The sequence below is a fragment of the Arachis hypogaea genome, chromosome 7, assembly GCF_003086295.3.
Source record: "Arachis hypogaea cultivar Tifrunner chromosome 7, arahy.Tifrunner.gnm2.J5K5, whole genome shotgun sequence".
NCBI classification, from domain to species: Eukaryota; Viridiplantae; Streptophyta; class Magnoliopsida; order Fabales; family Fabaceae; genus Arachis; species Arachis hypogaea.
This window is the reverse complement of record NC_092042.1, coordinates 13,937,104-13,960,153: the sequence shown is the minus strand read 5'-3', so window position 1 is coordinate 13,960,153 and position 23,050 is coordinate 13,937,104. Positions and strand designations below refer to the sequence as shown.

At 28.7% G+C, this 23,050-nt stretch overlaps 2 protein-coding genes and 1 pseudogene across 4 annotated transcripts; 1 reads left to right on the top strand and 2 right to left on the bottom strand.

Moving 5' to 3' along the window:
* Positions 1 to 4,767: 4,767 nt before the first annotated feature.
* Positions 4,768 to 6,922, top strand: LOC112702553 (nudix hydrolase 18, mitochondrial-like). 2 transcript variants are annotated; one of them, XM_025753644.3, is made up of 4 exons: positions 4,768 to 5,215; positions 5,359 to 5,482; positions 5,562 to 5,774; positions 6,660 to 6,922. In XM_025753644.3, the coding sequence occupies exons 1-4, from the start codon at positions 5,115 to 5,117 to the stop codon at positions 6,780 to 6,782; spliced, it is 561 nt and encodes a 186-aa protein (XP_025609429.1). In that variant the 5' UTR covers positions 4,768 to 5,114; the 3' UTR covers positions 6,783 to 6,922. The 2 variants fall into 2 exon arrangements, with proteins under 2 accessions (XP_025609429.1, XP_025609430.1); XM_025753645.3 differs by having other exon boundaries at positions 4,814 to 5,215; positions 5,374 to 5,482.
* Positions 6,923 to 12,850: 5,928 nt separating this feature from the next.
* Positions 12,851 to 15,123, bottom strand: LOC112702552 (plasmodesmata-located protein 7). Of its 2 annotated transcripts, XM_025753642.3 has the most exons (3): positions 14,196 to 15,123; positions 13,425 to 13,538; positions 12,851 to 13,167 (listed from the first exon to the last, which is right to left on the bottom strand). In XM_025753642.3, the coding sequence occupies exons 1-3, from the start codon at positions 14,917 to 14,919 to the stop codon at positions 13,160 to 13,162; spliced, it is 846 nt and encodes a 281-aa protein (XP_025609427.1). In that variant the 5' UTR covers positions 14,920 to 15,123; the 3' UTR covers positions 12,851 to 13,159. The 2 variants fall into 2 exon arrangements, with proteins under 2 accessions (XP_025609427.1, XP_025609428.1); XM_025753643.3 differs by lacking the exon at positions 13,425 to 13,538 and having other exon boundaries at positions 14,196 to 15,122.
* Positions 15,124 to 17,370: 2,247 nt separating this feature from the next.
* On the bottom strand, positions 17,371 to 22,495 carry LOC112702551 (nudix hydrolase 3-like; annotated as a pseudogene).
* Between the last annotated feature and the right edge of the window lie 555 nt (positions 22,496 to 23,050).

Here is a 23,050-nt window from a genome sequence, read left to right as displayed (position 1 = left end):
ATAAATATAATAATATTTATTAACTATGTAGCGTTCTCCTTATTTAGATTTTAAAATAAAGCCTGAAATATCCTTTCTTTATATTGAGATGATATACTATATTTATCATTAGAGCAATGTTATATTATACAATGTAAATATGTAACTTTGCGCCTCCGTTACATATATAGGCATTTAGAAAAAGTAAAAGCTCTTGTGCACAGCTAATAGTATACCAAATTTGACAATTTTGTCAGCTTTCAAATTTGATGATAAATTAAATTCAACAAAATTAAACAAAGAAGTTTTATATATATATATATATATATATATATATAGCAATGCTAGGGGGCCAACAACATTTGTGATTGGTAGTCATCAACTAGCCATCAATGATAATTTGATAATGTGAGATTGGTGTGAGATTTCATCTAATGGCTCACCTTTCTCTGCTGGTTACATGCTGGCCAAAAGCCAAAATGTAATAAAATTACTGCCCGTAGATTTTTCCATATATATATATATATCAAAATTTTTTTGTAAGAAGAATACAAAAGCGTTTGAATTTTATTGCACTGGAAATACTCTATCGATTATTGAAAGGATAGTTAATGGTATATTGCTGAAATGAGAAGGAAAAAATTAATCATATATATATATATATATATATATATATATATATATATATAAATCAGTCGTCAAACAATTATTATTATGTATAAAAATATATCTTTAATACTTTATAAAAAAAACATATATTATTATAAACAAATTTAATTATTTTATTATATATATGATATATTTAATTATTTTAAAAAGTAATTATTTAATTAAAAATAATATGAATCAATATATATATTATTTGGTGACTGATTTTTTCGTATAGATATAACATTATTTGGAAAAAAAAAAAGGTCTACGTTGATTACATTGTTGTGGATAATGATGGTAACAATGCCAACTCTGCAGAGTTAAGTTTGTTTGTATCCATAGGGCAATTCTATCTAGCATGCATGCATTATATAATTGATAGAATTTTTTATTAATATTTTCTTTCCTTATATGATTTGTTCAATTAGACGATAACTTCTATAGATTTAAGTTTAATTATGAATCTTATATTAAAATAATTTATTTTATACTTTAAAATTTAGGTTTTTAGACCTTATGATATATCAACTATCAAGTGTGTATAAAATTGGCAAGAAAAAAAAGGTTACATTTTTCTTTTAATTTTTATTTTATTTTGTTGTCTTAAAAACGGTGAGAAATCAAGATGTATTTTGTAAAGAGGAATGTTAGGAGCCAGTAATTTTAGTGTTTTGTAATCATTAATTAGTTATCAATAGTGTTTTTAATGGTGTAAAATTACATCTAATGGTGAGAAATCACTCACTTTTGTTTTGATGATTAAGTGCTGGCCAGAAAATACAAAAATTGCTGCCCCTAGACTTTTCCTTTAGTAAATATTGAATCCTTTGTTTATTAATTCATTTGAAGGTACTCTTTTGGAATTTTGGATTCAGAAGGTCATGCCGGGCAATGAGGCAATTGTAGAGGCGGGTCTTTGGTGGATGTGGAGGCATCGTTGCAATTTTAATTTTAACAATGGAGATCAGTGGTCAAACTACAAGATTGTTGTTATGGCTCGAATTACTGTTAATGATTTAAGAAAGTCTGCCAATACCAGTTGTATAACTTTCAAGGATCGAAGTAGATGGAAACTTTTAACAGGTGACACTTTTAAAGTTAACTGTGATGTAAGTCTGTTTTCTTATTAGAACCTAGTAGGAATTGGTTGTGTTATTAGAGATTCTAATGGGCGTTGGATTTCGGGTTATTCTAGTAGCTATCTCCCAAGGTTTGAATTTTGGGTTGTTCTAGTAGCTATCCTCCGAGGTTTATCGTCAAATGTAAATTTTTTGGTGTATGGAGGGGTTTAATTTTAGTTTAGAATTATGACTTGAGAGATATTGTGTGCAAAATAGATTGTCATGACATTTTGCACATTTTAAATAATTTGGCAAATGGACTAAATTGTGACGTGGTTGATATTCTTTAGAAGATACAAGAGCTTCTGTCAAGATCTTGAGTTGTGAATTTTAAATGGATTAACTGTGATATTAACGCCGTAGCAGATTGGCTAGCGAGATATGCTGTTAAGACCAATCCAACTCATGTTATTTGATCAGAACCTTGCAATGAGTTTTAACATCTTATGCTTGTTGATTTAGAATAATCACCTTTTTTTTTTCTTTGTTTATTTAGTCAAAAAAAAAAATTGGGAACCAATTGCAACTAATTAACGCTACATGCGATGTGATTGGCTTATCCTTGTAATTCTTATTATTGTCGGTCGGCCAACATTTCCTGATTTATTCATCATCCAATTGAATTTGTAAAGAAGTCTTCTTTCTTTTAATTATTTTATTATTTTTGGGTAATGTCTTTACTTATTTATATATATACTGTTTGTTGTTTTGTTGTTTGCTCATTTGCTGTATGCTGTCGTCCAATATTCTTTTCTTTTTATGGTAAAAATGCATTTGAGCTTTGCTTCTCCACGATCCACAATATTTCTCTTTTTTTTTCCTCCTAATTTTCGTCTTGTATGTCCTTAAAAAGGATTATTTATTTTCAGTACTTTTTTTATCGTGATTATTAAATGTTTGAATATATTTTAGTAAAATATTTTGTGTATTAAATATGCTATATTAATAATTGTCAATAAAAGTAAAAAAAATTACGAACTATAAACAAATTATATTTAACAACCAGTTTTACGGTTAACACAATTATTGTCATCGAAATAATCTCTCCCTTATTGTAATTAATAATTTTTTATTTCGACAAAAAAATTTAGCAAAATGTACATGAGACAATAAAAAATTAATTTAAAATAGTCTAAAATTATTTTATTTTATATTAAATTTTTATTTGTATTTTTTTAGTTATTGTTAAAATAATTAAGTAATTTTATATGTAGTTAATAAATGTGTAATTATAAATGTTATACGAATAAAATCATGAATTTTAAGTTTAAATAAAATTTCTAGTGTTACTACAAACTTAATTTGCTAGTGATTTTTTCAGTTAAAGAAAACAACTACTCTTAAGGATAGGGTTCACAAAAAGATACATATATAATTATTTATATATTTTTTTTATTTGTTTAAAGTTTTAAGAGATATACTTTTATGAGATAATATCATATTCTTATGATTGAAAGATTTAGAATTCAATTTTTGATAAATTCAAAAAGAAAAAATTTACGTGAGAAAATATATTAAAATATGATTATTTATATTTTTTTATTAGATTAACCTTTTAAAAAAAATAATTTTATAACAGATCCAAAATAGTGAAAACACATTACATTACCACCGTTATATTGGTCTATGATTATGAATAACAAAAAGCATGGGAAAACAGCACACCGTACCATGAATTAAACGTAAAAGCACTTTATTTTTATTCCTTAGTTAGTTACGCTGGAATTGAGCAGCCATGCATTATTGCAGAATATTACTCCAAATTACAATCATGAATCATCATAATAAGCAGCCTCCTTTATCTACTTATCTTCAAATAGTAGCCGCTATTTCATTATTTTCATTCTTCCACTGGCTAAGCTAAGATAGAAACTAGAACAATTTTCTACACATATCTCATTGCTATATATTGTTAAAAGCACCACATATATATATATATATATATATATATATATATATATATATATACAAAAATACTATTTATACACTAAAATCAATTACTAAAATCAGTCACCAATATTTTTGTGTATAAATATATGTGTAATTTAATTTATTTTCAATGAGATATTTGTATTCTAACATGTATTTTATACTGGTAGCTGATTTTAGTGTACACGTAACATAGTCCATATAAACAAAAATATTTGGTAACTAAAATAAATCAACAAAAAATAGTTAAAATTTATTTTATTTATTATTTATTAATTATTACAACAATTAATAAATATTAAATAAAGTAAGTTTAATATATATAAAATGGTAAGAGAAATAATAAAAGATTATTAAAAATTATTATTATTTAGTCATTAATTCAATTTTTTTAATTTAATCATTTAATAATATATTTTATCTTATACTTTTAAATATTAATGACTAATTAATAAATAAAAATAATAAATTCTGATAATCATCTACCATCCTTCTAATGGTAATTATTCTAACCATTTTATTAATAATTACCACATATATCAATAAACAATTAAAATATATATATGGCCCCCCAATGCAAACGAACATATATACACACATACACAAAAGGTTAAATCTGAAAATAAATGTTTTTAATTTTTTCCCTTAACTATTATTATAAAGTGTGATATTTACTATATATCTTTTAAGTAAAAAAATATGTGAAAGAAAATGTTAAATGATTAAAAATCACATTTGAGAAAATAAATTAAAAAAATTGAAAAAAATTATTCTTGTTAAATCTAATATCAAATTAAACTACAGTATATTATCTCATATATAAAATATATAATTCTATTTATAATACTATATTTAGAATTTTAATTAGCTAAAAAAACTAACTAATCCTACAATAATTTTCATGATACTAGAAAACATCATCAATATCGTTCCCTAAACCCAAACTTGAGTCCTCTATGCTAAAGATAATGGAATATGAAAAAGATAATATTTTTGTGGTGTATAAATCCTACTATAATTCAAAAGGTAATTGAATATTTTTTTTTTCATTTTAATTGGCATCCTCAATTTAGAAGAACTTTATCTGAACTACTTTTAAATATATATATTTTTTTGTTACCTGTGCCAAAGAACTTTGCTAAAAGAAAGCTTTTGGTGAGAAATAATATTAAACAAACACATATCAAATTTGTTAAGTATACGCAAATAGTGAAAAAAGAAAAACTGGTAACCCAAAATTATTATTCTTTTCAACAAAAAAAAAAAAAAGAATTTTTTCTGTGTTTAGCTAGCAGGTTAGGACGCCACATACATATATAGCCCGGTGAGTTGTAATCCATGGCACTAACGATCAATCAATAATCTGCTTGCTAATACCTCTTGTTTTGGTTGAAAGTGCATCTTCTCCTCTTTCAATTCAAGAAAAGAATACAAATGGTGGGTTTAGTTTCCCAAGAAAATCACCTTGTCGCTTTGGTTTCACGAACAGGCAGGGCCTTGCAACGCTACAGGAAAGGTCGTCGCCAAGTTGTCGGGTACGATAATTTAGTCAAATCTATTAAATTATTTAACTGACTCTAAACTATTAACTTTACGTAAAATTGACTGCATCTTAGTTTTCACTTTAGCTTGTTAAGATTGCTTAATACTACTAAAACCATATTGAATAACGGTGCAGATGCATACCATACAGATACAAAGCTGCTTCAGTGGATTCGGAGGCAGCATCATCATCAGAAGAAGATGAGATAGAAGTTCTTGTTATTACGTCTAAGAAAGGCAAAGGCATGTTATTCCCAAAGGTAAGAAAAGAATAATTAATAATAATAATTTGATTGATTTATGTGAATGAAGAAAGCAATGAAATAATAAAAAGAACAGGGAGGTTGGGAAATAGACGAATCGAAGAAGGAGGCAGCGTTGAGAGAGAGCATAGAGGAAGCAGGAGTGAGAGGCATTGTGGAGGGTAAATTGGGAAGGTGGAGTTTCAAGAGCAAAAGCCAAGATACTTGCCATGAAGGTTACATGTTCCCTCTTCTTGTTCAACACCAATTCGACTTCTGGCCTGAGCACAATCATCGTCAAAGAACTTGGGTACCTACCTCCTATCAACTCTATTGCAATTCTTTTTATTCCACAATGATAACTAACCATTGTTAAATAACAATTGAGCAAGTATGGAAACTAATGGAGTATCTATACAATGTGTACAATAGGAGTATAAGGATGTTCAATTCAGTAGATATCGGATGTTTATTATTTTTGATATCCGGATAGTTATTGTGGATAGTACGGATATATTGTGTTTGAGAAATTAGTAGTATTTTATTCTCATGTTCATTTTTTAACTCATATTGGGTCAAATAAATAGTTCATTGTATACATTGTACAAATATTCCATTAACTCTCTACCAGAATTTATAACAATTTTATCAATATGTTAAATTTTTTGACAAATTTTAACTATCATATTTTCATAAAGATTTAACTTATAATGTTGGATATTTTTTTTAAGTGCGTTAAATTTCATGAATCCCTAACTGTTAAATCATGACATAATATCTCAATAAAGCTTAACAAATTTATAAGAAATTTAGACAGTAATAGAGGTGAATCCCAATAGTTGTATTTATTTTTATTTTTAACACTGTAATATATATAAAATTGGATAATTCTAAATAATTATATTATGTGTATAGGAAAATTAATTATTAAAATAAATTATTAATATAAAATATATGTTAAAATATAAAATATATATTAAAAATAAACTAAATTATACATGTATTTTAGTGACTATTTTCATCGCATATAATAAATTATTCAGCGATGTAAATCAACCAAATTTAATACCTAATAATATAAACGAATTCTTCTATATATAGCTTCTTGTATTGTTAACTGAATTAATATCTTGTATTAAATTGTAAATGATGCATGAGTATATAATTAAGGGTGTGTATGTGGTTGACTACATAGATGAGCATATCGGAGGCAAGGGAAGTGATTTGTCAACACTGGTGGATGAAGGAAGCTCTAGAGAGGCTAGTAAATCGCCTTACGGCTCGTAATAATAATAAACCTGCTCCTACCTTATCATGATTGCAAATTCTGACTTGTAATCGGTAATTATTAATTAGCTACCTGCTTTTATTGCAACAACAATGGATTATGTATGTATGGACTTGGTATAAAATGTTGCAATTACAATAAATAATTAATATATATCACATATTGTTGAAGTTGACAATTCCCATTATTCTTTGCATTCAATTAAAAATTTTGAAATTCACTGCATGTGTACCATATAAGACTTGCGGAAATCTATTATTATATATTTAATTATAACAAACGAATAAAAGAATGGTTTGGATTTATTTACATTAATTAAAGCAATAGAATTGGTCATCAATTTTTGCATTGCATGGGCAATGACATGTCTTTGAGACAATCAAATGGTGCATACTGCATCTATCATTGGAGGTTTCAAGAAGTTAAGTGTTTTAATACGATTAGGTTTAAGATTTAATATCTCCTATAGGTACCAACCAAAGAAATGCATTAAAAAGAACGAAAGTAAAAAATAAAACATAAGTATCAAAAGGAAACAAGTCAAAGAAGATAATATCGGTTCAAATTATACCATCAAGTATTTTTCTTAGATTTTACTGAATTCTAAAGTAAGACAAACGTTTATGGAATTTAAAAGTGTTAAGGATTTAATTTGTTTATTTTTGCAGAAATTAAGAAAATTATAGAATTAACTTAGGCAAAGATTTGAATATTGAAAGAAATTTGAATATAAAAATAGAACTAAAATGTTGATAACAACAAAAACTTACCTGTAGCAGATAATAACTTATAAACTGTTTATGTATCTAAGTCGAATAAGTTTGTAAGTATATATATTATGTGAGTAAAGTTTTAACCATTTTGCAATTTACTTAGGGAAACTCTCTAATCTATATCTACATTTCTAATTGCGTTAATTGCTTAGTGTGTCAACTGATGAGTCCCTCAATAATTTTGAATCTCTTTTATGTGGAATCCATCTTCTCGCATCGCCATTTTACAATTTCTTCAAAGTATATATTTCTCCAACTCATATTCTTCACAATTTTGTTATTGGTGTTCTTGGACTTATTTCTTCACAATTTTAGTTTTTTACAGCATTTTGATTGCGGATCTAAACTTCATTTATAAATTGTCACTAGTCAATAGATTATTACATATATAAAGCGAGATTCAAAATCCCAACACTTACTAAAATATTTTCTCTACTCGTGTTGAAAATTACCCTACAAATAATAACAATATTTTCTAGCTAAAAATTAGATACAATTATATTATTTTAGAATAAAGTGACAATTAGGTAGTTGAACATTTTGACTTTAGACTAATTAGTTAAGGAAAAAAAGTATCAATTTAATCTTTTACGATAATAAACAATAGACACATTATGTTATTCTATCAAATTCATCACGTCAAACTTAACAATAATGCTTATATATATAGTTAATTACTATGACATATCTATTTATGAAAAATCGCCGCGTAAATAACTTTTGAGCAAACCTTTACGTACCTGTTTTGATAGAATTCGTGGTAAATAAAGAGTAGTTGATAAAACTACATTGTTCACACAGTCAAGTGGCAGCAACAGAATATGCGGTATTGTAGAAAATGAAATACATAGACAATTTTATTTCGTTTCGCACTATTTATTAATGGAAAGACGTATATGTCCACCATTTGCTATCATAAAAACTTAAGAAAATGCTATTTGTATACCAAAATTGGCCACTAAAATCAGCCATCAATATATTTGTGTGTAAATATATGTGTAGTTTAATTTTATTTTCAATGTGTTTTTGTATTCCAACATGTATTTACTATTTAATACGATACTGGTGGCTGATTTTGGTGTACACGTAGCATAATCCAAAAATTTATTAATACTATTTTTTCAAGAACTAATTGATCTAAATTCAAAACTTTGTTTTTTTGACAAAAAATTCTTGAAGATTTAATTCTCATTTAACTTTATATTTTATGTTATACATTATTGCGTACAAAATAAAATGAGATATTTTTCAAGAAAAAAATATGTTATTTGAACAAGAGGAGACGGCCCATATGACAAAAAGAAAAGGAAGTATAGCCCAAGCCAGTTATGCAAGAGAGGATCATCTAAAAAACTAATAAATGGCCCGTCTAAAAGAAAATCAATTGTTGCGTCCTTGTGGGCTTGGAAATCTAACGATAATCGGAGTTCATTTTCATTGACAAAAGAAAGAACATACTTTATGACCAAAAACGAGAATATACTTCAATACCAAAACCAAAAGAATATGCATTTTTCTAATAATTTAATTTTAATGCATTGCCTATTACCAAAGAAAAAAATTTAATGCATAGACAGTGCAATCGGTATAAAACGGTACACAAGCATACAATTACATATTCTCATATTACAAAAATAATTATTTTTTATACAAAATACAAAAAATAAAAATCATTGGATGACTGTTAAAATATTTATAATATCATTACATTAAAAATATTGATAATGGTTAACATAAACCTAATTAAAATTTTTTATTTATTACAAGGAATGAATTACAAATTTTAGATTAAAAAAATTAGTTAAAATTTAGTTAAATTATAGACATTATCAAAAATAGGAATAAATGACATTATCAAAAATAAATGTCGCATCATTATTTTTCTAATAATTAAACCTGATTGAATTTCACAAAAAGCTATTTATTTCTTATTTTCTGAATAATAAATAGGCTCAATTTGGGTAAATAACTTAAATAAATTCTTTTGGAAAATGAGCTTAAAATATAAGGACTTTTATTAAAAGCAGCTTATAAATAAGTTATTTTGTGCATAGTTGTCAGAACCGAACCGGTAATCGAACCGGTCAAATCACTGGGTCACTGGGTCACTGGTTCAACCGGTGGGTCACTGGTTGAACCGATTGACTCGGTACTATATAAATAAAAAATAAAAATAGTCAAAAACTTAAAATTAAATTTTGAAAAATACGTATTTTTACTAATATTTTAAGAACAATTAAGTTGAATTCTATAAATAATTAATACAAAAATAGACATATAATTAGTTCATACTACTATATCGTATCTTAATTAGACACAATAAGAATAACAATCTATGAATTATATCCAAAGAATAATTTTAAAGTCTAAATATTTTTGTATAATTGAATAATTATATAAATTAATTTTTTTCTCAGAATAAATACTTTTTATTTTATTTTTATATTCATTATTATTTTTTATTTTAAAATTAATTAATTTGTACTTCAATTAAAAAATAATTAATTTAAAAAATATTGAGTTAAGTATTTTCATGTATATATATATATATATATATATATATATATATATATATATATATATATATATATATATATATATATATATATATATATATATATATATATATATATATATATATATATATATATATATGTATTAGTTATAAAAAAATGAAATATATATTATAAAAAGCATCAGCAATGCTAAATAAACAGGTAGCGCAGTGGTTGTCAACTTGGTCTTTAATTCAGAAGACCCAAGTTCGACTCCTCCCTGCAAATGTATTTTTCCAAATTTAACAACCGCATGCTGACGTCAGCGTGACGTCATCAGCACGCAAGTTAGCCGTTGACCGGACCGGTTCGGTTCTGGTCCGTGTCGGTTCGTACCGGTTTTGACCGGTTCATTTCCTTAAGCGGTCAATATACCAAACCGGACCGGTATATGGTCCGGTTCACCGGTTTTCCGGTCGAACCGGCCGGTCCGGTCCGGTTTTTACAACTATGATTTTGTGTTTGGATTTTTAATTATAAAAGTATTTATTTTAAAGTTGTAGTGTTTGGATAAATAACTCAAAAAATAATTTTTTTTATAAAAGAGAATGAATATTAAAATAACCATGATAACAAATACTTTCCAATATTGAATGTTGATTTTACATAACCTAATCACTAATATTGTGTATGATATGATAGGTGAAAATAAAAAATAAATATAAAATGCGTGTCGATGTATATTTTATTGCTGTTTTTTATTTTTTATTTTTACTCCTATTAGAACTCTCTTCTCCTTTATTGAGGTCAAGAACTTGTTATAATTAACTATGAAAATAATAATAAGCTATAAAATTACATATGAAAAAAATAAAATTAAAACTGAAATTTCATACCACACTTGAATACAAATTTAATAATAAAAAATAGTGATAAAATGATATAAAAAAATTTAGAAGGAATATATGCAGTAAGTTGTTCAGATGTAATATTGTTTGAAAATGTGGAGTATCAATACTTCCATCAGATGTTACGTAAAAATGGTGAGACTTAGAACATTGCGTGAGAATGATGGTGGAAGGTCAGTGCTTCTAGCAGATCTTGTGTGAAAATGGTGATGAAGGGTCAGTATTTTTCATAGAGTCAAGAAGGAAAGTAGATTTTTTTGTTTTAAAATTAATTTTTTTTAAGTAAGTGGTAGAATGACTTCTCGAAAAGTAAGAAGTCATATATTTCTACTTTTTCAAAAAACTGCAAATTAATTTTTTGGAAAGTTAAAAGCTTTTTTTAAAATAGTGCCAAACACATAGATTTTGACTTTTCATAATCCAAAAATAAAAAAAAAGTAGCTTCTGCTACTTCCCAAACGGGCTCGTAATTACTTTAATCAATTATATTGGGTTTCAAAATTTTATATATTCTTCCAAAATATTGGTGTATAGTGGTAGTGAATGTAACATCATCAAGATATGATTGATGAAACTAGCGTATTAGAGAACAGATAGAGTATAGTATTTAATTTAAAAGGGTTAAGTATGATTTTAGTTCTTAAGGTATAAGTTGAATTTTTTTTTGTTTTTAACTTGTTTTGCATATAAAATTGTTTTTAAAATTTAAAACCAAATTTTAAAATTATTTTTTACTTAATTTTTAAAATTTTGAACTAAATTATTTATAATAAAAAAATATTATAAAATAAAAAAATAAGAAAAAGAGAATATTTCTACTCCTCTCAAGAGGAAAGGAAAGAAGAAAAAAAGAGAAGGGAAGAAGGAGAAATTTTCCACAATCCATTTTTGTCTCTGCTTCTGCCGTCATCTCGGTAAGATTTTGGTCCCTAAGATAAAGACGATCTTAAAATCAAATTAAACTTTAGAGAAGATTTTGTATGCAAAATAAGGTTAAAAACGAAAAAATTTTTGATTTATACCTTAAAGGACCAAAATCGTACTTAACCTTTAAAAGAATTATGCCATAGTTTTCTTTAATTTGTTACTCCTAAGTAAAGTAAGAATTTAGTTACAAATTTAGTTATACTAACTAGATGGATTTTAAAATATGCAACTAGAAAATTTTTAATATATATTTGTTAAAAATGCTATTTGTATACTAAAATTAGCCATTAAAATTAACTACCAATATATTTGTGTATAAATATATGTGTAATTTAATTTATTTTTAATATATATTTATATTTTTAACATATATTTTATATTGGTGGCTAATTTTAGTGGCTAATTTTAGTGTACATATACCACACTCGGATATTTTTAGAGATATTTGTAGAATGCTATAATATTAATGGAGCCGTGATTACTATTACAAGTTTCATATTTATCAAGGATACAGTATCAAAAAAAATTATACATGTGAAATATCTCTCAATTGAATTAGACTCATTTGTAATATTTACACTCCAAATGATTATTCTCGAGCATAAAAAATGTATTAGAAGTTTAATTCCATATCTCTAGAGACTACCTACAATCTTTATGGTTACAGTAATTTTCCACCTTAATAAGTGAAGTAAGTGTTGTATTCAAATTATTGGATATACAATAGACTTCAAATACTAATAATTTAATTATATCAAAATGGTTTTTGAACCAAATCTTTAACATTATTGTGCACATTGATACCCCATGCATTGTGAATAAGGATAATATATATGAATAATCCAAAAGTTCATGGGTGCATATACCGATGATAAACAAAGCAAAAGTGTGAATTATATGTAGCTTTACAGAATCAAAAGAATAACATGATTGATTTTCTTTGTAAGCATATGAGACAGCACATACAACTTTGTGAAGTGGAAAGAAAAGTAGAATAGAGTTAGAATCTCAGCCTGCTTTTGTTCCTCTTTCATTTCACATTCAAATAAAGGAGCCCAATTCAACATTCCTTTTTCAAGTGGTATCATCCTCAAGGTTCAAAGTCCTCTTTTGGATTCAATTTAAAATTGTGCATAGTAAAGGTAGTGACAAATAAAGAAATTATTAGAAGGAAAAAAATGAAAGAAATTAAAGCAAAGAAGTAGGCTCAAAAAGCAAATGGATGATGGAGATTGGAGACCGAGAATTGGCCTATGCCACGAGCGCTGAATGAAAATTGATTATGACAAATTCAATAATTTACTTCATTTTCCTGCATGGAAAATTAAAGACACAAGCAAAAATGAAAAGGAATTATGTTAATATATTGCTAAATGAATTCGTGTAAAAAAAAGTGCTTTTATGGATTATAATTTGGTGGAAACTCAAGTGCAGTCGACTTCATGTAAAGTTGATAGTTGAGAGCCGTTAGATGAAAATTTAGTCAAATCAGTCAACTTCATTTAACAACTCTCAATTATCAACTTCACGTGAAGTCGACTGCACATGAGTTTTTACCTTATAATTTACCTTGCCGTCCACAAATTTTGCTCAAGAAAGCAAGGAAAATAATGAGTATTGCTACTCCAGCTAATATTCCAATAACCATAGCAAATGTTCTTTCGCCTCCTTTACCGGATTTTCCTGCAACACAACCATTGGGAAGAAAAAAAGTAAGGTGATATAAAAAAAAAAAGAATATATATGATTATTGAATTTCCTCCTAACATTTTTTTTTTGGGTTATACAATTTAAATTACCAAATGAATCTAGAAGCTAAGCCTAGGCCAAAGTCTGCATATATATATATATCAAAAGAATATATAAATTGATATCTCTCTCTTAACTACTAGCATTATTTAAAAAAAAAAACAAAACAAAACAAAACTGGCATAACTTCAATACACAACAGAAGTTAGGGCAGAAGAGGGGTAAGAATTTAGACATAAGATAAGAATAACATTTATTATATCAACATATGTATATGAGTTATGAGAAAAGGAAAATAAAACCCTAAAGAAAAAGTTTTCATTATTTCTTCAAAAGACCAATGACGCAATATGTTAAGCACTTCCTGAAACTAAACTTTACAATTTTTCTTTTAAAAAAAAGGTTCAATCAACAAATTTACAAACCTTGACATGTAAACTAGTTCAAATTATTAAGGCACAACAAAAGTTCTTTATCAATTCTTTTTCTTTTGACCCTCTCTTAAAAGTAGCCCTTCATCTGAGAGACTTCAAAGCGAAGAAACAAGAATTAGAAGCGCCACAATAAGAAGCACATGGCCACGGGCCTTACCATGGGCCTTGGAGGCCTGATGGGCTCCACCAATAGAATACCTCGCATAACACTTCCCCAAGAACATGTCTCCGTAGTCCGCCGTCCCACAGTCGCTCTTCAGCTTTGCTATAGCTTCGGAGAGACAATCCTGACACTCTCCGTAGCTAAGGTCCCCCATGCATTGAGCTACACCGCGGACTACTCCGGACCCTCCCTCACGAAAGGGCCCACCAGAGCCCGCGAGTCCACCCAGCACGGCGTCCCTACTACCCATCCCTTCTGGGTTATAGCCCACGGAGGGCCCACACTGCTTCAACACTACCACTTTATCCTCCACGCCCAAAAACGTGGCGTTGTCATACTTCACATAACATCCATCCAGTTGCACTGCACCGCCACAAGAGCCGCGACACATGTCCCCAGCTTTTGTGACAGCGCGTGCAACACAGGTGGCGCAGTCTGGCATGGACAAGTCGCCACGGCACTGGTATAGGCCATAGATGACGTCCTGCTGACTGCCGCCTACCATGGTGAAGTTGTTGTATGACAAGTAGGTGGCCGAGTTGACCAGCGAGGTGAGCATCGAGTTGAGATTCGACTCGTAGGGCGAGTTTGGAGTGTACTTTTGTTGGGTGCACCCGCCATAGAGGTATCTGTCTGTGATGGAGGAGGCTGTGATGGAGGGAAAGAAAAATAGAGTGAGACTTAGAAAGATGGTGAAAGAAAGGGGTGTTTTGGACATTTTTGTGCAAGTGATGACTATGTTTATATGTCTTTATTTTTTGTATGATTTGTTGTGTGTGTGAGTGTTGGTGATAAGAGGGAAACTAGGGTTGGGTGAGATGTTGACGTACAAAAATGTTTGCATGTATGTGTGTGTGAGATATGATTGATATGGTATATACTTGAAGGAACTTTGAATGGTGGAGAAAGACCTGTGAGCATGGACATTGAGTTGGTTTAAATATGCAAGTTTATATCCGTGATTTAACTTAGCCATGTCATTTGTGTGGGGTCCATGTTAACTTTTTCCTTCTCTAATTTGTTCTTCTTTATGTGATCTTCATGCTTCATTAGTTTGCTTTATTTGCTCCAAATAATTCAAACAAATTATTAACTTAGGTAATATTAAGAGACAATTTTTTTTTTAAAATTTGTTTTATTTAATATTTATTTTATTAACTGTTGTAATAATTATTAAATGTTAAATAAAAAATTTTTTGACTAATTTTAGTTAAAAAAATTTTTGAACAGTTCATCACTTCCTGAAAGCATTCTAGTAGTAGAAAGTGGATAATTCATACAGTTGACAATGATTTCGGGCGGTGGTTTTCAGCAAAATTAAAGCAGTAGTCCACTTTAAGGAAATACTACGTGGGACTTTAATAGCTTTAGGGTAAAGGAGTTTTATATTATTATCTCATTAAATATGTTTATGTTTGTCAAGTTTTTTAGATTAGTATTTAAGCGATTGAGTTCTAATATTTTTTTATGTTAAAATTACAAATTATAATTAAAGAACATTGTTATATGATCAATCGAATTTATTATTTTTAATTAATACTTAATCAACAAAAAATACTTTATATTAAATTCTAAATTTTAAATTAAAATTCTAAATTTTAATAGTATAAAAATATAATATTAATTCAAAATATCGACTAATATAAATAAAAAATATTAATTTTTGATATTTTTTATAATTAAATACCACCTGTGTAAAATAATGGAGTGCTAGAATAATTAATAAAATAGAGTGCTAAAATAATAGCACTCCTATAGATTCCATTATATATGTTTATTATTTGTGGAATTGTTTTGATAAAATAGCAACTTTTTTTGGGGTCAATAAAATAGCATCTTAATTATTAGCTACATTGTTCATGGTATATACAAGTTACTGCTTTATGTCTCTCATATGGATAATGAAATTACTAAATAATTGAAGGGGGGGGGGGGGGGTTTGTTTACTTTGTGTTTTTGGGACTAGAAAAAGAGACTGCCAAATAAGGCAGTTTTTAGTATGTACGTGCACATACATATAGTACTCACAATTAATAATATTCATTCATATAACAACTCATCAAATTCACCTAAAGTATGAGTTTTATTTAAGCTCTATCAACTTTAGGGGAAAAAAAATTAAAGCAGCACATAGTCTATCCCCCAAGCATTTTGTAATTATCTAATTTATAGTATATTGTCCTACTCTAATTAGGGTTTTTCTTTTTCTTTTTTTCGTTTTTTGCTAACATTATAATCTAAGGTTCTTTTATTGGAAATTAAAGATAAGATTACTAAATTCTAATAATATATATATGTTGGACCAAAAACTTTTTCTCTTTTACACTTTTGTCCTTCGTCTTTTACCTCGAAAACTAATTTGATGGAATCAATCTTAGCATTTGACTTCCAGATGGATGCCACATATACAAACCTTAGACGTTAAGGAACCAAGTATCATGCGCAAATACTACTGTTCATGATACAATAAAGCTAGCTCTGCACTCTGCACAAACCTAAAATATTGTCAATTATTTCATATCGGGAAAACAATACATTGCAAAAAAGCAGCAACCCAAAAAAGCAAATGCTTACTTAATATATGCTACAATAAGAGGAGTTAAAGGTAATGAGACAGTTACGTTGTCTCTAGAAAAATTTAAAAAAAATCAATAATCCTATAGTATAATCCATTATTGTTGAAACAATAATATGATATCAACAGTTTTTATTACAAATTAACGATAAAAATGACAAAAAATTAAGATCGTGTTGTCCTATAGGCATGAAGCATGATCGATAACTAAAATGGACTTTCTTTTTTATATAAAAAATTGCGTTTGAATTGGTGGCTGATTCACATATATAAAGGAAAAAAGAACTCTAGATACAAAAGTGAACAATTTTAAAAAGTGTTGCAAGATGTGATTATTATTAGGTTGTTAATTGTAGATATATTTAATTTGCGAAAAAATATTAAATTAATTCTAATATTTTTTATATTAAAAAAATGTAACTATAAAATTAAAAATAATGTAAAAACTCAATTGAAACGAAAAAAATATAAAGACTTAATTAAAAATTTAATAAAATTATAAATATCAACCGAATAATTGAACATTATTATTATTATTGTTATTATTATTATTATTATTAGACAGCAAGGGCAATTTAGTCAAGCCAACCAAAATTCCAAAATGAGCAACAATAAGCCAGTAAGTCACTGAAATTATTATGGACGATTATTGTTTTTCCAGTAGATCAAAGGAAAGCGAAAACATGATAGACAAACACAATACATATTGTTCCATTATGTAGTAGTAGCTGGATGCCTGGATCCTTATTACGATGAATCAACAAGAAAGGAAAGATGAACTTGCTTGGTTGGTGTATGATGAAGACCGCAATGTTTTTATATTTGGGCGAGAATGGGAAAGTTGGGAACTATGTCAACAGGGACCTCAACTGTCTCCAAGTTTTTTAGAGCAACTTTGAGTGGCTCCGTAATCACACCGTACTTGTCGAGAAGCGAAGCCGCAGCCTGTTTATCACCTTTGGCTTGTATGGTGAGTATCTCCCTGCTCAGGCTTTCAACTGCATTTTCAATCTTTGAAAACTCAACAGAAACGGTTTCATCCGAGTGCACCACAAACCCTCCTTTCTCGTGAATCCAGTTGAACTGCAATGCCTGTCCTTTCCCGTGAGCCTCTTCTAATCCAAAACGCACTGACCGGAAGCATCCAGCCAGAAAAGAAACATACATAGTCTTCACTAGACTTTCAGAGAGCAACGCCTGCTCATTTGCCACATCGATTCAGTTGAATTATGCTGCATTGTCACACACAAATCACAATGATAACTAACCTTGGAGATCAAGAACCTCAATGCCCATAGGCCTACTATATCAGCTTTTGCTTCTTCTATTGCTGAGTAGAATTCTTGCAATTCCTGCATTAACAAGTCCGCACTTATCATGTAATTATACTAGATGCCTTTTTGGAGTTTCAAATCTGACATATACATGAAATGAAATGGTTCCAAATTTCACTTTGTATTGAATATTGATAGAGATATAACCATTAATGTGGTCTTCTCCTATCGGTTTAAATTTTTAGGATGAGTGATTGTATGACATGGTATCAAAGCGTTTTTGTTCAAGGGAGAGTATTAGAAGAGATATAACTATTAATGTTATCTTTTCTTATCAATTTAAACTTTTGGAATGAATAATTTCATGACATGATTAATAATTCAGTGTAACTAAGTATCCTTTAAATATTGTCCTTTGTTTAGCCTTCACAGATAAAATAAAAAACAAATAACTCTCCTGATTTTTTCAACAACTGACACGTAAAAGTGAGTATTTAAATTAATTAAATAATAATAAATCTTTAAAAAAACTAACTAAAGGTTGAAAGTTAAAGGATAACTAGCATTTCTATTAATTCAAACCAGATCCACAATTTTATTTTATTAAAAAACCATTGAAACCAAATATTTAAATGATAAATCTCATATTTAGTTTTAAATTACTATATGATCCCACAAATACTGATATATCGTTATATCATTCCGTAGAATCTAAAATAAAATTGAAGTGAAACTGAGCATGGAGATAATCTTAGTCTCAAAGTTCATCAAATATAAATGTCATAACTGACCAATCTCACAGTAGACTTCTGACCATTTGGAAGTGTTATGGTATGAGGTCCAATCCCATGCACACATTCATGGCAGATAGTATGCGTGAAAAATGATTCAAAATCTACAAGCTCTTGTTGTTCCTTAGCAACACAGAGTTCAGCTATTGGCATAAGAATGCGCTCAAACCTATTCAGATTTTAGAATTGGAATTGATATCAGAGACTGGATTCATACATGAACAAACTAGAAATTAAGCTGAAAGAGAAATTCTACTTAGCCTCTTGAACATTCTTAAGCATAACCATAGATGTTCCGCGTTCTTTTACAATACGCTCATCATTCGGTAGATTGAAAGCAACAATTTGCGGTCCCTTGACATCCTGATCAAAAGAAATGATTGCATTACAAGTAACTAATAATCCCTTGTAAAAATTTCAGAAATAACATGGTGAAAATTTTACATATTTGTCTCACCCCTGCATTATATATAAGCTGGATAACACGGATCGGTGCTGCACTCACATCTTCTGATTTGTAAGCATTGTCCATCGGGAGATTTTGTTCCAGAAGCTTTATTTAGTTGCAGAGGAATTATTATTTGATATTTTAGTCACATGAGATTTATAATTTTTGTTTACATAATTTATACACATTGGAATTATTTAATTAAGAATATGTAGTACCTGCATACTATCACCAAAGAGTTTCAGTTGAGCAGTTGCTTTATCGTCTCTTATTCCAATAAACGCTTCGAATGTAGCCTAAAAAATAAGTCATTATTATTCTTTTCAATCAATTTATGTCACCTACACTAAAGTGACTTTGTTATAGTTATAGACACCAATTAATAATTCAGAATTATTACCTTATATCCAAAAAGTTTATCCTCATAAGTTTCATATGGCCCAATTGTGACATCCAACTTAGAGTCCTGCACAGAAAACATAATTAGAAGATCCTGAAATTTCTTATAAATCACATACACACAACATAAGCATGCTACAAGAGTAAGTAATTACCAGGTCCATCCAAGCAATATCCGATTCATAATAATCATTTGAAAGGAAAGCATCAGCCTTAGCATGCAGCAGCCTCTTCAAACTGCACTTGGAAAATATTTGAATCAGTGGACAACCACAATATATAAATATATATACCATGAATACCTTAGTGAAGTGGTAATGTCCCCAGCTTTATGTAATAAATCCGCAGCTTTTGCAAGAAGAGACTTATACTCTTGAGAGTAAGGAACCACATGTAAATCATTATCATCATCACTGTTACTGTGCCTTTTAATAACGCTGAAAAAGCCCGTTGCCTCTTTCTGTTGATCCTTATCCAGATTCCCCTTCCACGTTTCAAACTCCTGCAATTTCATCATATTTTTCAATGTATGCTTATCAAAATTAAATATAGTTATGGTATACCTTTTTGTCCATGTCTTGGGGGTAGAAATTAGCACAAAGTGGTTTTTGCACGGGAAATGCAGCTCTGTATTCCAGACCCTTCCATGCTGTAACTGTCTTAGTAGTTGCATTAGGAAGAACTTTTATTGCCGAATCTGCACTTGTCAAAAATGCTTCATCCTTGTCAAGGCTAGACCTGCCAAAAACAATGGTGAATAAAACATCTCACTTTTTTGAGACATCAGCCCATGGTTGCCACGTGTCAGTCACACATCAGCATCTCTATTAACCATGTTAACGCTTAATAGTAAAATTGATGATGAAAACTCAGGTGCAGTCAACTTCACGTAAAGTAGGATAGTATACCAGGGGCTCTTGTTAATCTTATAATAGGACCACTTCAGCTTATTTAACTCTGATTCATCAGCATGCTCCTTCAACCATTCTCTCAGATCTGGATTACTGTACCAAGACTGATACGCCGGAATTCAAAAAATATACAAACTTGTATTAGTACGTAATAATGCAGTGCCAATCAAATTTTACAGATGTTCACTGAAATTTAGGTATAAACTAATCAAGGTACAAAATGAAAATAATTGCATGCAAATTAACTACCTGCACATAAAAAATTTCATCGATTACTGCTGCTGCTTTCACAATTAAAGCAAGAGCATCTTTATCTGAATCCGAAAGCCCTGTCAACTGTGTGAAGTTCTAAGTTATTTCTAACATCAAATAACGGGTACCACAGCATCTTGCCTGAACTAATTAAAACAAGGATACAAACCTCTGCATTGAGGGAAATAGGAGCATAACGATTCAGTTGCTTTTGTAGTGCTAAAGTGCGGGCAACAGTGTTCTCTTGTACCTCTTTGTTATTATTTCAAAGAGCTGAGCGTATTGTCCATGAACATCATAAGGAACATAATGTGGATCATTTTTGGCCAGTAAACTTTCATACTCTTGGTAAGAGACATATTTAACAGAAGAAACATTTTCCCTCTGCCAAGGATGTTAAAAGTTTCCGTCAGGTTTCTGTTTTTAGAGAACACACACAATCACACATTATGCATAATGCATGCTCACCTGCAGAGTAAAGGCCTCTAGAGGTATTGGATCAATAGTTGTTACCAAATACACATCATTATTAATCTCTTTTCCTCCATTATTCCTGCCACTGCCACTGCACCATCGATCAGATTCATAGAACTTTATTAATCCACCATACAGGACAGGACAGACTAATATTTACCTTTCTTGTTGGAGGAAGGAAAATATAAATTCGAATGCATCTTCGGCAAGTGTTAAGCCTAACTCTTGCTGGAGCTTCCTTCTGAAAATTCAATCATACATATGCACAAAACAATAATAGTAATATTTTTATATACTATAATAAAAATCATTTTTAGTAACAGTTTTAATAGTAATACACTATATGTCTTATTTAACTCATGTTTTTGCAATAATTAAATGTTTGCTTTTTCTACTTTATGTTATAACAACAATTATATATTTTTTGCTGTTGTTAAAACGGTTTTCACCCATAATTATATAATTGTCATTAAAATTTTTTAACGATAAAGTATAAAACAGATAATGTCTGATAAAAATATTAATAACTATTTTTATTACCACTAAAATCAAAATAAATTATCACTAAAAGTAATTTCTAGTAATGATATCTCTAATACACGTCCCACACAAGAGACATTGGGATTAACAAAAATCGAACTCTACACATTTAGGTCATAAAAATCTGTCTTATAACAATTTCTCCTTGGGGTTTAAGTTAGTAGTCAAAGACACGCAAATTATTATATATGTAATAAATATATAAAAATGAATGAATTAGGTACCTGGCAGTTGTAAGAGGTGAATGAGGAGATATTATTATTGCAGCAGTGGAGGCGTCCCACAGGCCCTGGAAGTGATGATGGCGTTGGACTAGGAGCAACTGTTGCGTCTTCTCAGCAAAAATCCACACATGAACACCACCACGCCCTTCAACATCATCATGCCCATAATCCCCACTACCCCCTCTGCATAATAAATAAATAGTATGATAATCAACTTGCATTGCTATATATATATATATATTCACAAGAGGAGAGGGGCTGCTTACCTGTGTAGCTGCCTCTTCTTCTCCGCTCCACACACCATCATCGTGTCGCTTTATCACCTGATAATAACTAACTATATATATGTGCATGTATATATCAAAACTCACATACTCTCTAGTTAACATGTAAGTAACTAATATAACTTGAGAAAGGCTAGCAGCAACTTTTTTTTCTTAAATTAGAGAAATATTAGGATAGTAAGAATTTATTATTTTTTATTATTATTTAATTATTAATTTAATTTTTTTCATTTAATAATTTAACAACATATTTTATCTCATATTTTTAAAGATTAATAATTAATTAATAACTAAAAACTATAAATTTTGATAATTTTTATCATTTTTTTAATCAACATTAGTGAAAATTTTATCTTTTATTATTAAAAATGTTAGACAACTAGCTAGTATTTTTTCTTATTTTTTCTTTTTTATTTATAATTAGCTTGTAAGTAATTTAATATTAGTCAAATTTCTATTTTTTTCACTAATTACGAATTATGAATTAATTAATTTTTTCGGCAACCAACAAAAATTAAAAATAATCTTCATCAACAAAAAATTAGCACATAAAAGTTGGAAAATTATATACCTATCTAAGATTTTTATTGGCTAATTTTTATTATTTATCATATTTATCTTTCAAATAAATAATTATGATTAAAAAATATATTTTATATAGACAGATGTAAAAAATG